We start from the raw sequence: 22,908 nt of genomic DNA on the forward strand, positions 1-22,908 counted from the left end.
TAGTCTAGTGACTGAACAGATATTCTTTGTTATAAAATGGACCATTTAGAACAGCCACAGGCACTTTCATTACACATTTTATTGTAACTGACAGTGCCATGTACACTGCCATGTGGTTGATATTTAATCAGCCTAGCATTTTTAATTACCTGATCTGTTGATACCTGGAGTGCTTTCATTAATATTGTCAGGCTCTTTCCCAGGATGTAATGATAAAAGTGATGAGAACTCCCTGGCTTTCCATATTTCTTGAGTGCTCACTGCATCCCCTTCAAAAGTATCAAGTTTTTCCCATCCGAGCACTTGGGAAGCTTAAAAATAGAATGTATTTCAATTAAAACAGTTCTCAAATGTAAAATATGATTAACAATGCACTCTGTTTTCCTGGAAATGCAAAACAAAAGCTCCTGCCTAAAAGCTGACCTTACAAGGTGCTATTACTTTAATTAACCTTTTTCTTTGTGTCTGGTAAGTCTTGAAAAAACTTTGGATTACAATCCATTCACCATCTCACTGTCCAATAAAAAAAGCCTGAGGCCGCGTACACACGACCGGTCCAAACCGATGAAAATGGACTGAAGTTCAGTTTCTTCGGTCCAAACCGACCGTGTGTGCGCCCCATTGGTCTGTTGTCCTTCGGTCAAAAAAAAGAGAACTTGCTTTAAAATCGAACCGATGGACGGCTGACCGATAGGTCAAAACCGATGGTTAGTACACAAAAGCATCGGTTCAAAACCTGCGCATGCTCACAATCAAGTCGACGCATGCTTGGAAGCATTGAACTTCGTTTTTTTCAGAACGTCGTGTGTTTTACGTCACCGCGTTCTGACCCAATCAGTTTTTGAAACGATGGTGTGTACGCACATCAGACCATCAGTCGGCTTCAGCGGTGAACCGATGAAAACGGTCCGTCGGACCATTCTCATCAGATGAACTGACCGTGTGTACGCGCCCTTAGTGTTCAACATTGCTATGACTGAATTCTGGGAATTGTTGGGGGTGTAAGGTTTGACTTTGGGGCCCTAAAGACAAAGCTGCCCAGGGCACAGAAGAAGGGGCCAAATTCTCAAAAGAGATACGCAGGCGGAACTGCTGTTCAGCCTGCGTATCTCTGTGCCTAACTTTGGAAACGATCCTCAAAAGGATTTTTCCAAAGTTAGGCAGAAGATCTGACATCTGTAAGACACTTACACTGTCAGATCTTAGGATGCAGTACCGCATCCGCCGCTGGGGGCATTTCGAGTCGAAATGCCGGCTAGCGTATGCAAATGAGTACTTAAGCAGATCCACACAGCATTAAAGCTTTGTGTTTTCTGCATAAGTTACGATTTGCACGCGTTAAATTAGGGCTGGTTTTACAATGTGTAAAGTTAGTACACCATGTAAAACCAGATCTTTTTTCCGATCGCCGCGATTTTTTTTTAAATTTGAATTTTTTTTCCCGGCGCGTATTTTTTTTTTCACCCGTCGCAACTTTATTGTCCCGTCGCAATCCACAAAGCCCGGTGTAAATTATGTTTGCGCGCTGCACGTCAGGAAAATTACGTCACACGCATGCGCAGTACGGCCGGCGCGGGAGCGCGCCTCCTTTAAATTGTAATCGCCCCCCGGAGAGGAGGACCGCCTTGCGACGGAGGCACTTAAGTTACACGGCCTGAAATTTCTAGGTAAGTGCTTTGTGGATCGGGCACTTAGGTAGAAATTTAACGCCTGTGTAACTTAACTGCTGAAAGTTAAGTTAGGCGGCGTTTTTGAGAATTTGGCCCAAGGTTTTTAGGTTAATAAAGTTAGTGGAGTATATAAAAAGATTTAAAAAAAAAAAAATTAGTGGAGTATAAAAGAGAAACAAAACATGGCACACCAACATTAGGGTTGAATTAACAAAAAAGTACTGGGGAGTGTAAAATATGGTGTAGCTCTGCATAGAAACCAATCAGCTCCCAGGATTTATTTTGTCAAAGCTTAATTAAACAAGCTGACGTTTTAACCACTTAAGGACCGCTTAACGCCGATTTACGTTGGCAGAATGGCACGGCTGGGCACAATCACGTATGGGTCCGTCCTCTTTAAGTGCCCAGCCGTTCTTCACTGTGGCAATGTCAGTGAGCGTCTGTTCCCTGATATAGGGAAAGACGATCACTGACGTCACACGTCTAGCCCCACCCCCTACAGTTAGAAACACATACTTAACCCCTACAGCGCCCCCTAGTGGTTAACTCCTAAACTGCAATTGTTACCACGCACAGCTGTACCGTAATTTCAACTCCCCAGTTTTAGTAAATCAACCCCATTGTGTAGCTTATACACCTATTAGAAAATGTAAAAAAAAAAAATAGTTCGTCTATGAAACATGACGCTTGCATACATATTTTAACTGGGTTTAAATATTTAGGCCCAGATTACACCCACTCAATGCCTAGTCGACGTGAACGTAACTTACGTCCAGCCCCATTCACGGACGACTTACGCAAACAACGTAAAACACAACGCTGTTCTAAGAATCAGCCGCATAGATACGACGGCTCTCATTCGGACTTACGACGGTGTACATTGCGCAACGCCGTCGTAAGTCCTTTGAGAATCTGGGCCTTAGAATGTATTTCCATGTATTTGTAACATAATTAGGATACCTACCATATAGTATGTGTTACACATTCTAAAACTGCAGCTTTCATTTCTAAAATTTTCTGTTCTGGAAATTCCAGCACTTCAAAATCCTACCAGATATTTTTATCTATAAAGGGGATGGACAGCTGTGTTTGCCATAAATAACCCAATCTGTCCTGTACAGGCAGATCTTAATTAACAGATGTATTTATTTATTTTAAAAATGTTGGTATGCTATGTGAATGAAAATACAAACCAAAGATAGTGGGGTTTTCTCAAATTTGAGTTCAAAAAGTGGAAATACACTTCGAATTTTGTTTTTCTTAAATGGCTGTGGATTGGGGTATTGAGTCTAACCATTTGGTTGTGATAATCCTACTGCATTCACACATTTGGAAATGTTTAGTAGCTTTCAGATGGACCCAGTGTTGATGGACAGCCAAAGAGAGTCTGTCCAGCTGTGGGGCTAACACTAATGCCCCGTACACACCATCACTTTATGTGATGAAAAAAAACGACATTTTCTGTGAAGTAAAAAATTACGTTTTTGAAACTTCAATTTTCAAAGACGAAGTTGCCTACACACCATCGTTTTTCTCACAATGCTCTAGCAAAGCGAGGTTACGTTCTCACCACTTTTTCCATTGAAGCTTGCTTCATAAGTAGCTTCTGGGCATGCGTGGATGAAAAAACGTCGTTTTAAACGACGTTTTTTACTACACACGGTCAATTTCTGTGAAGTAAAAGTTGACGTTTTGAAAAACGACACATAAAATTGAAGCATGCTTCAATTTTTTTTGGTCGTTTTTTAGAAGACATAAAACGACGTTTTCCCCCACACACGGTCAATTAAAGTGACGTTTTTAAAAACGTCATTTTTTTTCATCACATAAAGTGATGGTGTGTACGGGGCATTAGGCTTGGTTGATGGCAAAATTCAGCATTTTACAATGTGGGCACCATGATATGCGGTACCACCTAGTGTGCTGTGGAAAAATGCAGACATGGTGCATTTTTTGGCACTGTACCACACAGCACATCACACAACCATTGTGGTGTGAACGGTGCACATATAAAACAATTGTTTTCTATGTGCCATAATGGTGACCTATATTTATCCAGTGCATAAATACGCAGGTCACTGCACATAGTGTGATTGAGCTTTTAATATTGCAAAATGGAGCTTGATCACCCGATATGTTAGGTTTTGGTCCTGAGGCACCAACGCTTTTAATGTTTATATTGATTGTCTCTGACTTTAATACTTACTGGCTAAGATAAGGTATTGCGTAAAGTCAGATTGAAGTCAGAACTCCTGAAATGCAAGGTACTGAAGCCACTGGGTCAACATGGCAGCCAATGAAATCAGCAAGGGCAGCTTTCATACTTCTTTCAGTATATGTTTCCTTTAAACTCTCTATCCCTCAAAGATGAACCTTAAAACTTAACATTTGCCAGGCTATTAAAACCCCAAACCCATTACAGAAAAGTGGTATTCACACCCCTGGCCTAAAGCTACCCCCAACCCCAGCTGTGTAGGAAGAAAATTGAGCTACAACAGCAATAGGCTGGGGTGTTTGTATACATAACAAAAACTGACTACATTATAGTGGAGTGGTAGGTTTAAGGTTTTTATTTTCTGAGGTTTACTTTAATCTATCTACTAAAATGAATTCTTAAAATATATCTAACATTTTGTGGGTGTAGGCAGGTGCAGCCTCTGTTAAGCTGGGAGGGACATTGTACCAGGGTAAAGGAGTAAGGCAGTGATCCTAGATCACATAATCATTTTTTTTTCCAAAGATAGGCAAAGCAGTCACATGACTGTTGTTGTTTACCTCTAGTGCAAGGGGAACTTTGCAAGGGACAGACTTGTCCTATACACATGACTCCAGAGCCTGTGTCTGATAGAAGTTCTACTGAAATCTGGGTGGCCATCTTATGTCTGAGAAAGGAAACATAGATCCCATACTGCTGTCTAGTGGTGAGCCTTGCATTTAGTGGAAAGAATTGCAACATAGGGACATTTTGCAACCCTAGTTCCCTGATCCACAGGCACCCTGTCAAATGTTAAAGGAGTTGAAAATGTTTTTTCACCTTAATGCAATTTATGCATTAAGGTGAAAAAACATCTGATACTGCCGCCCCCGAGCCCCCCTTATACTTACCTGACCCCTCGAAAGTCCCGCGCGTGGTCCCGCGATCCTCTTCGCCGCTCAGCCTGGCCACTGATTGGCTAGAGCGGATGGATTGAGAGCAGTGCAGCCATTGGCTGGCGCTGCTGTCAATCACATCCAGTGAGGCAATTAGTCACCACCATGCGGTGACTAATTGCGGGGAGGACCAGAGACAGCCACCGAGGGACCCCAGAAGACATGATCGGGGCCACTCAGTGCAAAACGAACTGCACAGTGGAGGTAAGTATGACATGTTTGTTATTTAAAAAAAAAAATCCTTTAGTAACGCTTTAAAAGCTACAGTATAGATTAATTTTGCCTACCACCACATCCCAATGAAACTCAGGTTGCTCTCTTATTGACATATACAATGGGCTAGATTCAGAGACAGTTACACCGGCGTATCAGTAGATATGCCGTCGTAGCTCTGAATCTACGCCGTCGTAAATTTAAGCGTATTCTGGAAACCAGATACGCCTAAATTAGGCTAAGATACGAGCGGTGTAAGTCTCCTACGCTGTCGTATCTTAGGGTGCATATTTACGATGGCCATTAGGTGGCGCTTCCTTTGATTTCAGCGTAGAATATGCAAATGAGCTGGATACGCCGATACAGAAATGTACGTGCGCCCGGCGGATTTTTTTACGTCATTTGCGTAAGGCTTTTTCCGGCGTAACGTTACTCCTGCATAGCCAATGTTAAGTATGGATGTCGGGCCAGCGCCGAATTTTGCCTCGTTCATGTCGTTTGCGTAAGTCGTTCGCGAATAGGGCTTTGCGTAAATTACATTCACGTCGAAAGCATTGACTATTTGCGACGTGATTAGGAGCATGCGCACTGGGATACGTTCAGGGACGGCACATGCGCCGTTCGTGAGAAACGTCATTTACGTGGGGTCATGTTTTATCTACATAAAACACGCCCACCTCTTGACAATTTGAATTCGGCACGCTTACGCCGGCAGATTTACGCTACGCCGCCGCAACTTACGGAGCAAGTGCTTTGTGAATACTGCACTTGCCTCTCTAGAGTGCGGTGGGGTAGCGTAAATACGCTACGCCCGCACAAACTTACGTCCCCCTACCTGAATCTAGCCCAATGTGCAACATCATAATTTCTTGCGAAGCTATGTTTCGAGTTCCAGTTAACTTTAAGCCAGAAAAGTATCTTTCACTAATAAAATGCAATTACAATTCATATAAGAATATATATATTATATATTATATATATTATATTATATTATATTATATTATATTATATATATATATATATATATATATATATATATATATATATATATATATATATTATATATATTATATATATTATATATATATATATATATAATAACTCAACACACAGCCATTAATGTCTAAACCACTGGCAACAAAAGTGAACACACCCCTAAGTGAAAATGTCCAAATTGGGTCCAATTAGCCATTTTCCCTCCCCGGTGTCATGTGACTCGTTAGTGTTACAATGTCTTGTCAATGTATTTAACTAAAATATAGGACAATCTACAACATCATCATTTCTTGCAAGGCTATGTTTTGAGTTTCGGTTCACTTTCAGCCAGAAAAGTATCTTTCAATAATAAAAGAAGCAGGGTGACCCCTTCTGCTCTCACTCTCTTATACTGGTCACTGGAAGTTCAACATGGCACCTCATGTCATAGAACTCTCTGAGGATCTGAAAAAAAGAATTGTTGCTCTACATAATGATGGCCTAGGCTATAAGAAGATTGGCAAGACCCTGAAACTGAGCTGCATCATGGTGGCCAAGACCATACAGCAGTTTGTTTTAAAATAAAGCCCAAGTGAATCTCAGACTATTAATCTTTGTGTAAGTGAATACACTATGTTTTTTTTTTTAAAAGGGACGCACCTTTTTCTTTACCGAGATAAAGCACCTTAATTAAAATGAAAGGCTTTTCTCTGCTTTTTGTATGACTGATATTATTTGAGAGATCTATGGAATCAAATTCAAATTTATCTGAAAAACAAAGCAAAAAGACAGGCTAAGCAATTCCAATAGTAACGGTATTATTCAGTATAAACAGGAAAACAACTATAACTTTATTTCAAGTAATTTTAACACATATAATTGAGAGATTCTTGTATATTCTTATGCACAAATGTATAAATAAGTACAAATCACACTTAATAAAATGTATTTGATCTTTATCAAAGTTTTAAACACCTTATTCCACTTTTTAAAATAACATATACAGGTCCCATTAGCACTTTCCAGTGTATATACTTGATTAATGTTAATTAAAATTTCCTTATTGGACTGTATGCATCAGAATGTGTGTTGGGATGGAGTTCTAACTACAGAAGTCATATATTTAGTTGACCTGGACTTTTCATTTCTGTACTCAATTCTTCACCTGAAAATCGCCTGTATTTCTTTTTTAATAAGTGGGATGTGCGGAGATAATGGATCTTGCTTCTTTTGGAAAAGCAATTAAGAAAGGCTAAGTTCAAAGGTGGAGTTAGTGATTTAAATGACATTATTGAGGTTTGAATTACATATTAAACTATTAAAGGCTCTAGATCTCACTCCAAATTTTTAAAGTATTAATACATTTTGAGAAACTCCTCTGTTTAGAAAACACTTTGTTAAACTCAGTAAAATTTCAGAATGTATGTTAATTTTAATTTTACATTTATTTTGACCAGGCCTTTGACCTCTTGCCAAGCATTTAGTGCTACTTTGTTTCCCTTGGAATACCATATTCTGATCTCACATGCTTCAGAATGCAAGATTTATTTCAGGAATAATATATAAATATGAATGGGTGATCCTGGGAGCACCTAAAGATGGCTATACACCAGTAGACATGTGCAATTTGTTTCAGTCCAAATGAAAATTCAGAAAAATTTTTGGTTATTCAGGGAGTCCGATGTATCCGAATCGCCAAATGAAATAGTAACAAATATATTTGAAATTTGTCAAAATGTGTTTTGAATTCCAAATTTTCTGAAAGATTCTAATTCGAATCGGTCGAAAAATGATCGACCCATTTGAATTCTGTGTGAATAATAGCTGGTTGTTAAGCAGCGGGCTAGGAAGTCAGCTGCCCCCCGTCCTTAACAATCGATGACTCATCAGCTGTCAGCGGGCTTCCCCACTGACAGCTGAAATGTAAACAAAACAATGCTGGCAATAAACGATCCTGATAAAAACAGCATGGGGTCCCCCCCAATCCATACCAGGCCATTTGTGTCTGGTATGTACTCTAAGGGGAATGCCAAAATAATAAAAAAAAAAAAACAGTGCAGGATCCCACCAAAATCCATACCAGACCTTTATCCAAGCATACAGCCTGGCAGGCCAGGAAAGGGGGGGAAGGGTGAGCTCCCCACCTCTTGATTCATACCAGGGCACATCCCCTTGCCTCAAATCACCTTGTCTCCATGTGGGGTCTGCGGGTGGGTCGTGCTCATACATGGTGATCTGTGGGCGCTCCCATTGGCCAGCGGGGGAGCCAATGAGTGGGTCCGGTGGACTCGATGACCGCCAGCCACCCACGATCATTCCCTGCAGTCACAGAAAGGGGATCTGCCTGTGTAAACAAGGCAAATCTCCAATCTGACAGGGGAGATCACATAGATCCTGTCTTTCTGATATGCAGTTAGAACACACAGTGAGGGAACACAATTAACCCCTTGATCACCCCTGATGTTAACCCTTTCCTTGCCAGTGTCATTAGTACAATAACTATACTATACTATAATATCACTGGTTCCCAAAAAAAGTGTCAAAAGTGTCAGTTAGGTGTCCAATTTGTTTGCTGCAATTTCGCTATCACGCTATAAGTTCGCTGATCTCCGCCATTACTAGTAAAAAAAAATTGAAGTAAAATAAATAAAAATATCCCCTATTTTTTAGATGCAGCAACTTTTGGGCAAATCACCCAGTTTATGCTTATTGGGATTTTTTACCAGAAATATGTAGCAGAATAAAAATTGACCTAAATTGATGAATACATTTTATTTTTTTGGAAATGTTTTTAAGCAGAAAGTACATTTTATTTTTTCAAAATTGTTGCTCTTCTTTTGTTTATAGCGCAAAATATTTACCCTGCAGAGGTGATCAAATGCCACCAATATATGTAAAGCTCTATTTGTGGGGAAAAAGGACATCAATTTTATCTTGGTACACCGTTGCACGACCATGCAATTGTCAACTAAAGCGACACAGTGCCATATCGCCCCCCCTTCCCCAAAGCACCCCCTATGTTGTGGGAAGGTGGCCTGGTATGGTTCAGGATGGGGGGCACTCACTCCCTCCCCCCTTTCCTTGCCTTCATTTTGGATGTTTTTTCCCAGAATTTTCTATTGCCAGCATTGTTTTGTGTACATTTGAGCTATCAGTGGGGAAGCACGCTGACAACTGATGAGCCATCGATTATTATAGAAGCAGCGGCTGGCTTACTTGTCTGTTGACTAACAAGCAACTATTCTTCACATAGAATTCAAATTGATCGATCTTTTTTGACCAATCCGAATTCGAATCATTCTGAAAATGTGGAATTCGTTAGAAAATTAATAAACAATTCGAAATTTAATGAAAACTAAATGAAACTAAGCGAACTCCGAAACAAATCCAAACGAACTCCAAAACGAAATTAGTAACATAAGTATATCTGAAAAGAAACACATTTTTCTGTTCTGCACATGTCTATCTAGTAGAATTTTACCCCAATTGTTTTGCTTTGATAAGATATTGCAATTGTTAGTGAGGTCAAAGGAATGTTTGCTTTTGACGAGAAAATTCAAAAGAGCAGGATGAATATTTTTTCTTGAACAAACAAATGTCTAAAAGAGTATGGGGTAGATCCACAAAGAAATTACGCCGGTGTATCTATTGATATGCCGGCGTAATTTAAAAAAATTCCCGCGTCGTATCTTTGTTTTGAATCCTCAAAACAAGATACGACGGCATCTCGGCTAGATCCGACAGGCGTACATCTTTTTTTTCCGTTGTTTGCGTTTGGCTTTTTCCGGCGTATGGTTAAAGCTGCTATACTGAGGTGTACTCAATGCTAAGTATGGCCGTCCTTCCCGCGTACAATTTTGAATTTTTTACGTTGTTTGCGTAAGTCGTTCGCGAATAGGAATTTGCGTAGAATGACGTCACCGTCGTAAGCATTGGCGGGTTCCGGTTTAATTTCGAGCATGCGCACTGGGTTACCCCCAGGGACGGCGCATGCGCAGTTCCATAAAAACGTTGTTTACGTCGGGCCACGACGTATTAACATAAAACACGCCCCATTAGATCCATTTGAATTCCGCGCCCTTACGCCGCGAGAGATACACTACGCCGCCGTAACTTACAGCGCAAATTCATTGGGGATTCAAACCAAAGCAAAGTAAGTTACAGCGGCGTAGCGTATCTTACATACGCCACGCCCGGCGCAGATGTATGTGGATCTGCCCCTATGTGTTTTTTGTTTGGGAAAGCCCATTCATTTTAAAATCAATTCTTAAAATATTTTTAAACAACATTTGTCAAGCTTACAAATGTCCCTAGAATATTCTAACAAAAGTTCATATGAATGTTCTTTTGAAAATCTAAAAAAAAAGGTTATTACAAAAAGCCAAAATGTAAAATGTTCCCTTTCCATTGCCCTACATACATTTTAGTGCTAATCACAATGTAAATAACTTTTTACAACTTTTTTTCTGTGCGGTCATCTCACTGTAAAGCTTTTCCCCCTGCCAACAACAGCTAGAGCTTTGGACACTGGCTCTAAGTAATTCAATCCCATTGTTGGCCCTGTACATTTACACAGATGAGCTAGGGCTTTGCAATCACAAGACCGCAAGAAAAAATGTTGAATAAGGTATTTATATTGCGATTTATGCTAAATGAATGCAAGGCATTGAGGACAACCTTTTAAACCCCATTCACACTTGCTATTTATAGCATGTAGTAAATGGTCATTGATTGGTTACCTGCAAATCATCAACTCTGGATGCAAACAGTCTGCATTTAGGGTTGATCATTCACAGGTAATCGCTCCATGAGTGATTACAAGCGAGCAGCAGCAAATAGCTGTGGCATCTGCCAGCAACTAATCGCAGAGAGTCCCCACTGAGTTTCTCGCATTTAATCGCACACAGTCTCAGTTGCAAGTGTGAATGGGACCTTAGAGTTAGCTTTTGTTTTTTGCATTTTTTATTTTTCTGAAGGATAAAAGTGTACAGTGGCTATAGTACAATGCTTACATGCAGATTAATCCAGTGGATACCAGTGATTCACATGTAACGTTTCTACATGATACAGCAACAATACTTATAGGTCTATACTAGTTAACAGGAAAAAAAATATGCCCTTTTTAAATATAATTTGCTATATCCAAAGATGACATAATTTGAGGGTGATTGAGTGGGTAGAACCACCATTATACATTCTGATAGGAATGGGAAATGTAAAAATGGAGAATGGAAAGGGAAGAAGAAGTGGTAAAAGAAAGGGGAAAAAAAATACTCAGGAGTACAGGAAAACTCATTTCAGTTAGGCCCCGTACACACGACCGAACATGTCTGCTGAAACTGGTCCGCGGGCCAGTTTCAGCAGACATGTTCGGTCGTGTGTAGGCCCGAGCGGACAGGATTCAAGCGTACATTTGCCCGCCGGGCCTTTTTCCAGCGGGCAAATATTTCCAAACTTGTTTAGAAACAGCCCGCTGGAATCCTGTCCGCTCGGACAAGTTCGTTCGTCTGTACAGACCTACCGTACATGTCCGAGCGCCCGCCATCCCTCGCATGCGTGGAAGCATTGAACTGGCAGGGCCGCCCACGTCCCCACGTCATCGTCGCCGCGACGGCGCGGCCACGCCCCGTATATTGTTTACGCGCGGATTTCTGTATGATGGTGAGTACAGCCATCATACAGAAATCCCCGGGCAGACATGTACGGTGAAAACGGTCTGGCGGACCGGTTTCATCGTACATGTTTGCTCGTCTGTACGCGGCCTTACATGAACAGGTCCAGAGAGTAGTGATAATTGACTCATTCTCTTAACAGTCTAAAGATGTGAGTGGTGTGCCTCAGGGTTCTGTCTTTTGGGCCAATCCTCTAGTTTGTTTATTAATGATAGAGGTTGGAATCAAGAGCTCAGTTTCAGTGTTTGTGGGTGGCACCAAATTATGCACAGAATATACCATCTTTACAGGAAGACCTTGACAAAATAGGGGGTTGGGCAGCTATATGGCAGATGAGGTTCAGTATTAAGAAATCTAAAGGTATGGGTGCCATACACATGGAAACTATACATTAGGAGGGGCTCCTCTGGGATAATAAGTGATGAAAAAAGATTCGGTGGTGCTTGTAGATCACAAACTTAGCAATAGTTTGCAGTGTCAAGCCACAACTAACAAAGCTAGAAAATACTATCAAGCATTAAAAAGGTCATATTAAGCAGGTGGGAGAATGGATGGACAGCCGCACTACAAAAAGTCTTGTTGAAAAAAGACGTGCTCTTTATTGTAAAAAGGAAAAAATGCACAGCACACAACAGCATACAGTGGGATAGACAGCTGACGCGTTTCGCATTAACAACTAATGCTTAGTCATATGACCTTAAAAAGGTCATATATTCAAGAGATAAATCAATAATTCTACCCTTTTACAAAAACTTTGGTTCAGCTTACTATTGAATTTGCACTTCAGTTTTGGTCACCAATGCTCAGGAAAGATGTTAAATTAGTAGGAGTTCAGCTAAGGGCATCAAAATATTAAGAGGGTTAGATGACCTTAGCTATAAGGATTGATTGATTATGTAGAGTAACCACTTCAGCCCCGGAAGGTTTTACCCTCTGCATGACCAGGCAATTTTTTGCGACACAGCACTGCATTATTTTTACTGACAATTGCACGTCGTGCAATGCTGTACTAAAATAAAATGTATGTCCTTTTTTTCCCCACAAATAGAGCTTTCTTTTGGTAGTATTTGATCACCTCTGCAGCTTATTGTTGTTCCTACTTAGTAGGAACACACGATCTGTCTCCTCTCCTCTGACAGGACAGGGATTCCCCCGTGCTGGCTCTTGTGCAACGCGATCGAGCGTGGCCAGTGGCGATCGCGACCACCGGCCAAGCACATCAGGTCCGCCACCGTGCAGCGGGCACGCGTGCGCCTTCTGGAGGCTCTTAAAGGAAAACCTGTATATGTACAGGATTTCACCCAGGAGAGCCACTGTGCTGCAGTAAATCTGTGTGAGCCGGTCAGGAACCGGTTAAACATGTATTGCAATATATGTGAACTAAATATCCCTTTTTTTTCATTGCATGGTTTGATGGGAAGGGTGTAGCAGTGTTCAGAAGGTCCATCCTGAATTTGCAGTGTTAATATGTGGTCACACCCCTTTAACACCTGATAGTTCAAATAGATGTACAAGCTATTGGGATTTGAGCACAGGTATATCTTTTCTTTATTGTAATGCAGATCAGTCACCAGATGTAAACCTAGTCGCTCTATCGTAACTGTTAGAAAATAAATATCACATGCACATCCATACACACATACACACACACAGGTTGAACTGGATGGACCCTGTTTATTTTTTTAACCTTATAAACTGTGTAACTATATATAATTCCTTATTATTTATTTAGTGCAGACAATTTATGGAGCCCTTAACTTAAATACATTAATCACATTATTTTAATTCTGAAAAAAAAAAAACTACAAAACTTCTTTAATAATCATTAGAATACTGTATATACAATACACTTTAGTAAACTTTGTGGAGATCTTATTCTTTTAACATGATGAAAACCATCCCTTCCATTAAAAATTACAGAGTGGATTCATAAATACAAATTTATGAAGAACTACCAAGATTGTGTACTATGCAGTTGATGATGCTGACCCTCGCTTCAACCTTATTCACTGCTGCAAGTTAGATAAATGAATATTTTATATACTTGTACTCTGAATTTTAAGCATTTGAATATAATAAAAAATACCAAAGAGCATAAAAGTGTTTAGCATTAACATTATAATTTTCTTGATTTCAATGTTATTATAAGCACTTAAAAGTATGATAAACTATAATGAGCTACTAGAGCGATTGTATAAACAAGCCCCAGCTCAACAACAGTCAACCACAAATGCTCAATTGTTCCCCAGCAAAGCTATCACCACAGACCAGAATACTGAGCAATTCCACAGAGCCCATTAAAAAATTTCTCCCCAGCAAGAGGATTAATCCTGAAGCCCCTTTTAACCTCTGACAATATAAATAAGTAAATTAATTTCCTTCACAGAAAATAACTGCTTATGTTATGTAAATGCAGTCTAATGGATTCATACTTATACTGATTGTTCATGCTGATTCTGATTGCTGTAAGGATGAAAACTTGAAAACTATTTCATTTTAATGTCAGCTGAGTTTCAGAATCTTCTACTGCCTGCTCATAGCTCTGGTGAGGTATCACAAAGTACAGTAGCGCTTGTGCTATTTAAATAGTCTTGGTTACTGGATCAAACTTGCACACATAGGGCCGGATTCTCGTAGAGCCGCGCATCTTTCAGCCGGCGTAGCGCATCTCATATGCGATACGCCGACGTAACATAGAGAGGCAAGAACAGTATTCACAAAGCACTCGCTCCCTACGTTGCGCCAACATAACGTAAATTATTTGGTGTAAGCCCACCTAATTCAAAGTAGGTGGACGGTGGCCGTGATCCATTTGAATGAACCGTGACCCCATGCAAATGATGGTCCGAACGAACGACGCATGCGCGCGCATGCTCAGAATCACGTCGAAGATACTCCCTAAGATACGATGGCCCAATGCCTACGACGTGAACGTAACCTACGCCCAGCCCCATTCACATACTACTATGTAAACGATGTAAAATACAACGGCTGTTCCGTCGTCCATACCTTTGCATGGGATGTGCCTCCTATAGGTGGAATAACTTTACGCCGGACGTACGCCTTACGTAAACGGTGTATATTACTGCGACGGGCGCAAGTACGTTCGTGAATCGGCGTATCTCGGTCATTTACACATTCAACGCGTAATTCAATGGAAGCGCCCCTTGCGGCCAGCGTAAATATGCGCCCAAGATACGACGGCGTAGGGAACTTACGTCGGTTGGACAAAGCCACATTTCAGGCGTATCTTGCATTAGGAAATAGGCGCATAGATACGACGGCGCACATTGACACTTACGCGGTGTATCTGTAGATACGTCGGCGTAAGTGTTACCTGAATCCGGGCCAAAGTAATCAATACATATACATATATGGAAGTAAAAAAAGCTCCCTTTTTCATAATATATATCTACATGTAAAAAAGAGACAAATACTTCCACAGTACTCCACTAATTAACACCACCCTTCCTGCCCAGGCCATTTTTCAGCGCTGTCGCACTTTAAATGACAATTGCGCGATCATGCTACACTGTACCCAAACAATTTTTTTTATAATTTTCTTCACACAAATAGACCTTTCTTTTGCTGGTATTTAATCACTGCTGGTTTTATTTTTTATAAAAGAAAAAAGACAGAACATATGGGGCAAAAAACTTTTTTCTTAGTTTCTGTCAGTAAATAAGTAATTTTACTCCTTCACTGATGTCCGCTGAGGAGGCGGCACAGATGGGCACTGATAGGCTGCACTGATGGGCACAGATGAGGTGGCACTTACGGGCACTGATGAGGTGGCACTTATGGGCACTGATGAGGCAGCACTTATGGGCACTGATTTGGTGGCACTGATGAGGAGGCACTATTATGCCGCACTGATGGGCACAGATATGCGGCACTGATGAGCAGGGCAGCCATCAGAATTTTTGGGCCCCTTACACAGCTTTAGGGCTGAGCCTGACCAGAAACATTCCTTGGGGCTTGCCCATGGTCCATCCCACCAAATCCGCACACCGGCCAGCCCACCTGTACACACTCAACCCCCCCAATCCTGTATATATGTCTGCCCTCCTCACACCTGTATATATGTCAGCCCCCCTCACTCTTGTATATATGTCACCCCTCACTCCTGTATATATGTCAGTCCCCCCTCACTCTTGTATATGTTACCCCTCACTCCTGTATATATGTCAGTCCCCCCTCACACCTGTATATATGTCACCCCTCCCCCCTTACACCTGTATATATGTCACCCCTCCCCCACACCTGTATATATGTCAGCATGATGGGTGGCATTGATGGACACTGATGGGCAGAACTGATGGGAATTGATGGGCAGCACTGATGAACAGGCACTGATGGGGAATAAAAGACAGCACTGACTGGCACCAGTAATTGGCACTGATTTGTGTCACTGATGGGCACTGATTTTTGTCACTGATGGGCACTCATGGGCACTGATTGGTGGAACTCATGGGCATTTATTGGTGGCACTCATGGGCATTGATTGGTAGCACTTCTGGGGTTTTACTGTAATCAGGGCACTGATGATCAGTACCCTGATTACATGCCCTGTTCTCCCCTGCGAGGAGATGCTGCTGATCGGCTCTCCTCACTGCACACTCTGTCAGTATGAGACAATGAGAGCAGATTACCAGCACTTCCTGTATTTACATGTGACTGGCTGTGATTGGACTAAGCTGATCACATGGTTAAAGAGCCGCATCAGCCATTCGGGTGTGCGTCTCATGACTCCACCCAGAATGAGAGCCGCACTGTCCATCCGTCATTTGATAGTGGGTGGATGGCAAGTGGTTAATCTACAAATCTCCTAAATATTAGCATTGTGAAATGATCAACATAAAACATCATGCACAATAAAAAGTGTCCATATAGCATATACAAAAAATATATGGTCCAACATATGCAAATCAATATGATAATACAGTCCAACTTAAAGCGATGAAAAGATAGTGAAACAAAATCCTTCACCAAAGTGATGTGTGCCAATTCCACTCCCTTAAGAATAAAGCTCACCAGATGCTGTTGCCATTCACTCTTGTGTCTGACAAATATTGCCTTATTAGATGTTATTGAAGAATCGCTTATACACACCAATCTCCATCCAGATCAATAAAGACACTCTCCACATGTGGGGATAAAAATTTAGACAGAGCCTGTTGCAGGTAAATGGTGGTCACACCAAATATTGATTTGATTTTGATTCCTCTTCTGTTCATTTACTTTCGATTTTGTTAATTGATAAAATTAAACTATTAACACTTCTACTTCTGAAAGCATTCTTAATTTACAGCATTTTCCCACCCGCCTAAACCTGTGCACAGCAGAGTCAATTTAAAAATAAAACGAAAATGTAAAACCACCACCACATGCACGAACATTCAAACAGAAACATATGCATACAGCAAGCACAGATATGTAAGCACCAATTTTGCATTGGCACACGTGATGGAGTAAAAGGAATGTCTAGGGCCAAAAAATTAAAACAAAAAGGGGCACCTCCCCTTATTATGCACTCACTGCATGACAGTCATCAATGGAGTAGCTCAAACATGCAGCGGTCTGCAGGAAAGCAGCTTTTTCAAGGTGCAGAGATTAGCAGACAAGCAGCTGGTGTTGTGCAGCGTTCTGCCGGGAAGCTTCTGGTAGAAGGAGAGGAAGCCCTGTCAAGGCTGGAGGTGGAACGCAAGCTCTCACTGCCTGGCAGCCATGGTTTCCAGGTAAACCGCCACCTCTTGACCACTACATCAGGGCAGCGTGGCAACATTGGTTAGATAAAGGGGCGGTTTCATTGCCCCGAAATGCGTAGCCATGCCCCATGACATAGTGACCTCATCATCGTACAATCCCAGAGCTGAGCTAATTCCAGCCAAGGAAGCATTTTTCCCAAAAGCGGAGGCCGAACCGGCAGTGAGAGCTTACGTTCCACCTGCAGTCTCGACAGCACTCCCTCTCCTTCTACCACTAGCTTCCTGGCCGACCACTGCACAGCACCAGCTGCTTGCCTGCTGATCTATGCACCTTGAAACAGCTGCTTTCTTTTCAAACTCTACATGTTTTAGCTGCTCCACAGATGACTTAATTCTCCACATTAGAGATATGCTGATCTAAGCTCACATGCAGTGAGTGCATCATTTTATTTGTTCTTTCTTTTACTAAAATGGTTTACACTTAGATGAAGGCACCCTCTCGTGTTTATATTTTTTTTGTGTATTAGGTATACTCAGGACCTGACTTAGAAGGGCAGCAGACTGTGACCTACCCATCTCTGGTTTATCCAGCCGTGCCATATCCATACTGTCAGCACAGTAGTTTTTTCTTCTTTTTTACATGTAGGGCCATTATTTACAGTAAATTCTAAATTGATAAGCTGTAAAGATTTTCAAAGTGTCACCTATGAAATATTAGGTATCATAGTTTGTCACCATTTTGCAGCTGCGTGTTGTTTTCAGTGTAGCCAAGTACTGGACTACAGACAAAAATCTTGCTTTGAAATAGATGGAGAAATTACTTTTTCATTGATTGTGGCTCACTAATGTATATGAATGCCTCCAAAACCTGGTTACCGAGTCATACAAGAACATATAATGATGGTTACCTTAGCTGACTTCATACTATAGGAATGTCATTACCAAGCTGTTCAAGGATGTGTTATTTTCCTTAAACTACTTTTGCAGAGTTAAATACTGGTTGTTACTTACACAATAGTCCTGTATATACTACAGTTAAAACTGGAATAAGGTAGTATCCTCCTAGGGCTGCTTAATACAAGCGCCTGGTTTGATCATTGTGCCAAGCTGCAAAGAAGCGGGCGGGAAAGGCATATATACCTAAGTATTCTTATTATATTTTATCTACAAGTGTTTGTGTGATCTCTCTTTGCACATCTTAAAAAAATCAAAAGCGCAAACTATCACGTTACTGTGATAAAACAGAAACGTATTTGCCTTTCTGCACATTTTACTGAGTTGTTAGTGTTGCTGCACTGTTCAGCAGGGGGGGACAGAAAAGTCATCTCAAGCCTGTAGATTTGAATGCAGAACACCTGGAATCCTGGGAGATGTACTTCAAGGCAGTTCACATTTAATGAAATGACTGTCTCACTAAACTACAAATCCCAATGACCTGTGTGTTGCAGGAGGAGCCTGGAGGGCTTTATATTCTTTGCCTGGAAAAAGCCTGTGCTTTTGTTGCTATGGGATCCGAGCATTCCAGACCTGTTGGAATGAGGCACAAGGGAACCTGGGAGTAGGCCTGAAATTGCAGGGGTCATAATTGCTACTTGTTCTGTTCGCACACTCAGGCTGCTTCTGAGAGACCAGTGCATCTGACAGACCAGCTGAACTGTCAGTCAATTCACTGCCACACTGGAATCAACTTAAGAGGGTGCCCCATCCACCACAAAACTTTACAGCCTCGGCCAGGAGTTGGTGAGCGGGCTGTCAGCCCATCTCTCTTACTAATAACAGACAGACCACTGAGGACAGGACACCATTAGCATTCACCTCATATTCGGATGCCGCCAGTTGATGTTCTTGCCACTTGAGTTTACATCTTGTTATTGCAATCTCAGGGTGCAGTCATATTTCAGATTTGCCGTTCACCCCTTGGCTCACAAATGTTGTTTAAACTGCATCTCTCACTGCCTGCAGATTATAAAGACTACCTCCAGTGCACCAACAGTCATCTAAGGGCCCCAATGTTAGCCAGCAGAAAATACATCTTAGAGACTGCCCCATTTGCTAAGTTTATTGGCCCCACCCCTTTTTGTCTTTGGAAAGTTTATACTGCTTTTGTTCACCCAAACATTCTAGGCCTAGCACAGTCATTATTAGCACATGCTGGCAGTATACCTCTGGTTTTGTTAAATAAGATCTGTTCACTGCCTTTTGGGTACTCTGGGTGGAACTCATACTGATTATGCTAATTTGGTGTCATTACACCTTTTAGCTACTCAGTATGCTGGATTGTGTAATCATAATTATTGTTGGTTTACATTTGCCTTATCAACCATCTTTCTAAATAAATAATATACAAGTTTACTTTTACCCATAGCCTTGATGTCTCACTTAGGCTGCATTCACATCTAGGCGGACGAAATCGCGGCGTTTTGTCGCCGCAAATCGCGGTAAAAATAGCGGCGTTTTGTACCGCGATTTGCGGCGACAAAACGCCGGTATTGTCCGCCTAGATGTGCCCCAAGATGACCCCCTCTATGGAGATGATTGCCATCTCCTAGCCGAACGCTCGAAGACGCCTGAAAAAAAGGTCCGGGACCTTTTTTCACGCGGCAGGCGACAGGCGTCCGGCGTTCGGCGTGGAGATGTGAACCATCTCCATAGAGGGACATCTGTTTTCAGCCCTCTGGCGGCAGCGGCGTAGCGCTACAGGCGTAAAAACGCCTAGGTGTGAATGGGGTCTTAAGATAGCTTTATTGCTAAGTGTTAAGGAATTTCTTTGTGTTGCTTGCTCTTTTCCTCTAGTAACTTTGGGCCAGATTCACTTAGCCCGGGTGCAGTGTAACGTAACCGATTTAGGTTACACCGCCGCAAATTTTCTGTCTAAGTGCCCGATCCACAAAGCACTTACCTGGAAATTTGCGGCGGTGTATCCTAAATCCGTCCGGCGCAAGGCGGGCCAATTCAAATGGGGCAGGTACCATTTAAATTAGGCGCGCTCCCGCGCCGGACGTACTGTGCATGCTCCCGACGCAAAATTCCCGATGTACTTTGCGCGAAATTACGACGCCCCAACGTTTTGTGAATCGCGACGTGAAAAAAAGACTTGCGCCGGAAAAAATAAAAAATTTAAAAAAAATTCAAAAGCGACGCGGGAAAGACGGGTATACTTTTACATGGTGTAGTAATTTTACACTTTGTAAAAGGTGCCCTATCTTTGCGACGGCAAACTAACACTTGCGGCGACGTAACGACGGGAAAAAGTTTTGTGGATCGCCGTAACTGCTAATTTGCGGTACTGCATCCTAAGATCCGACAGTGTAAAACTATTACACCTGTCGGATCTTAGGGATATCTATGCGTAACTGATTCTATGAATCAGTCGCATAGATAGAAACAGGGATACGACGGCGTATCAGCAGATACGCCGTCGTATCCCTTTTGTGAATCTGGCCCTTTGTGTGTTAGAAACAGATGACCAATTTTAATTAGTGGCTCCTTCCGGGGTAGTGCTATGTCTGTCTTGACATATTTGGTATCTATTTACTCAATCTTTCATGTTTTATAGAAAATCTGAATGGTTTTATTGCATGTGCAATACAAAAGTTTCAGTGCTTTCTTTTACAGAAAATTTAAATTTTAAATAAGGTTGTGATATTATCATATGCCTTAAAAAATTTAAATTTTCAACTACCATCATTTTATTCTACGGGTCTATTCTACTTTCAGAAATATAAAACGTTTTGGGGTTATTAATGCTTTTAATGTTTTAAAATCTGTATGTTAGCATGGATATGAAAAATCACAGTGAAAGGGTTGAAACAAACAGCCGTGAGCTTGTTTTAATGCTTTCAACACATCATATGTCCTTGGCAGTGAAAACACTAAAGAGGACATAACATCAAAATTCACACCTTACAAAGTTCAGTAGGGTACATACTGCATCAACACATTCTAATCACAATTTTTAATTGTTAAGTAGCATCCCATGTATCTGCCTGGGAATAGAAGGAGACTCCATTGGGAAGGCTGTTAAAGCAAAGTCTGCAGTACAGAACTCATCGGGATCGTCCCTAGTCACAGACCTCCCAGGCATTATATGTGAATTTGGAAGAATTTATAGGATTTATTTAGCGATCTTTAGCTATCTAGTAGTGTAGATTTATTGCCTTCAGAGCTTCTCTGAAATTAACCCTGTGGAGGAGTGTCTTCTCAGCAAAACCTGATAATCCAGCTGAGGTCTTTAGTTCTATAAAAAATACAGAGTTTACATTAAAGTGTTATGCCGCGTACACACGACAATTTCAAAAAGAAAAACATTTTTTTTTTGCCGACTGAATTTTGTCTCAAACTTGTGTTGCATACACACGGTCACACAAAATTCCGACCGTCAAGAACGCGGTGAGATACAACACTACGACAAGCCAAGAAAAATGAAGTTCATAGCTTCTGAGCATGTGTCAACTTGATTCCGAGCATGCGTGTTTTTTTGCGCGTCGGAATAGCACACAGATGGTCGGAATTTCTGACAAGAACTTTTCCCGTAGGAAAATTTGAGAACCAGCTCTCGAATTTTTCCTGTCAGAAATTCCAACAGAAAAAGTCTGATGGGGCCTACATACGGTCTGAATTTTCTGACCAAAAGCTCACATCGAACTTTTCTAGTCGCAAATTATGACCGTGTACGCGGCATTCGAGTAATTGTGTGCAGAAGCAATACAATTATGTTATCATGGTAATTAATGGTTATTAATCTTGCTACCCTGTTTCTCCGAAAATAAGCCCTACCCCGAAAATAAGACCTAGCGTGAGTTTCTGGGATGGCTGCAATATAAGCCCTACCCCAAAAATAAGCCCTAGTTAAAGTCCTTGTAAAAACATGTAATCCGTTCTGTAAAAAGGATAATATAATGTGCAGTGTGTCTCCCTTTTGTAACTTTATTGTGGAAAATACCTTATTTACAGCACTGCTGGTCGCTCACGTGACCCACCGGAGCTCTTCTCCTCTCCTCCCGACTGATGTCAGCTGTTTTTTTTTCAATAAAACTTTATTAAGCTCCTACCCACTGCAGTACTCAGAGTGGGGCTGACGTCATTGGGGATCTTGGCCCCTCCCTCTGCAGTATTTGGAGTAGGGAAGAAGAGCTCCAGCGGGTCACATGAGCGGCAAGCGGCACTGTAATTAAGGTATCTTCCACAATAATGTTACACAAGGAGACACACTGCACATGATATCATCTTTTTACAGAACGGATTACATCATTTTATAAGGTCTTTAAACAAAGGTTTATTTTTGGGATTACAGAATTTCACAATGCTGACTCCAGAGCTGACAGGGGGAGAAACTTTTTTGTACATACCATAAATAAATAAGACATCCCCTGAAAATAAGCCCTAGTGTGTTTTTTTGTAGCCAGAATTAATATAAGACCAGGTCTTATTTTCGGTGAAACACAGTACTACTACTAAGGTTAAAAGGTAAGTCCATGTACTGCTGCTCTTCCCTGGCCACTATAAGAGGTTATGTTCACC

The 22,908-nt window shown here is 41.4% G+C and overlaps 1 protein-coding gene across 1 annotated transcript in view; it reads right to left on the reverse strand.

Annotated features, from left to right (window-relative positions):
* LOC120928272 overlaps positions 1-17,994 on the reverse strand; it is a 53,812-nt gene extending 35,818 nt beyond the window's left edge. Inside the window, exons 1-3 of the mRNA XM_040339372.1 lie at positions 17,961-17,994; positions 6,669-6,776; positions 150-311 (exon numbers count right to left, since the gene is read on the reverse strand). Of these exons, the coding sequence (XP_040195306.1) occupies positions 150-311; positions 6,669-6,776; positions 17,961-17,994 (304 nt within the window). The remainder of the gene's footprint in view (positions 1-149; positions 312-6,668; positions 6,777-17,960) is intronic.
* Between the last annotated feature and the right edge of the window lie 4,914 nt (positions 17,995-22,908).

Source organism: Rana temporaria, chromosome 2, assembly GCF_905171775.1.
Source record: "Rana temporaria chromosome 2, aRanTem1.1, whole genome shotgun sequence".
NCBI classification, from domain to species: domain Eukaryota; kingdom Metazoa; phylum Chordata; class Amphibia; order Anura; family Ranidae; genus Rana; species Rana temporaria.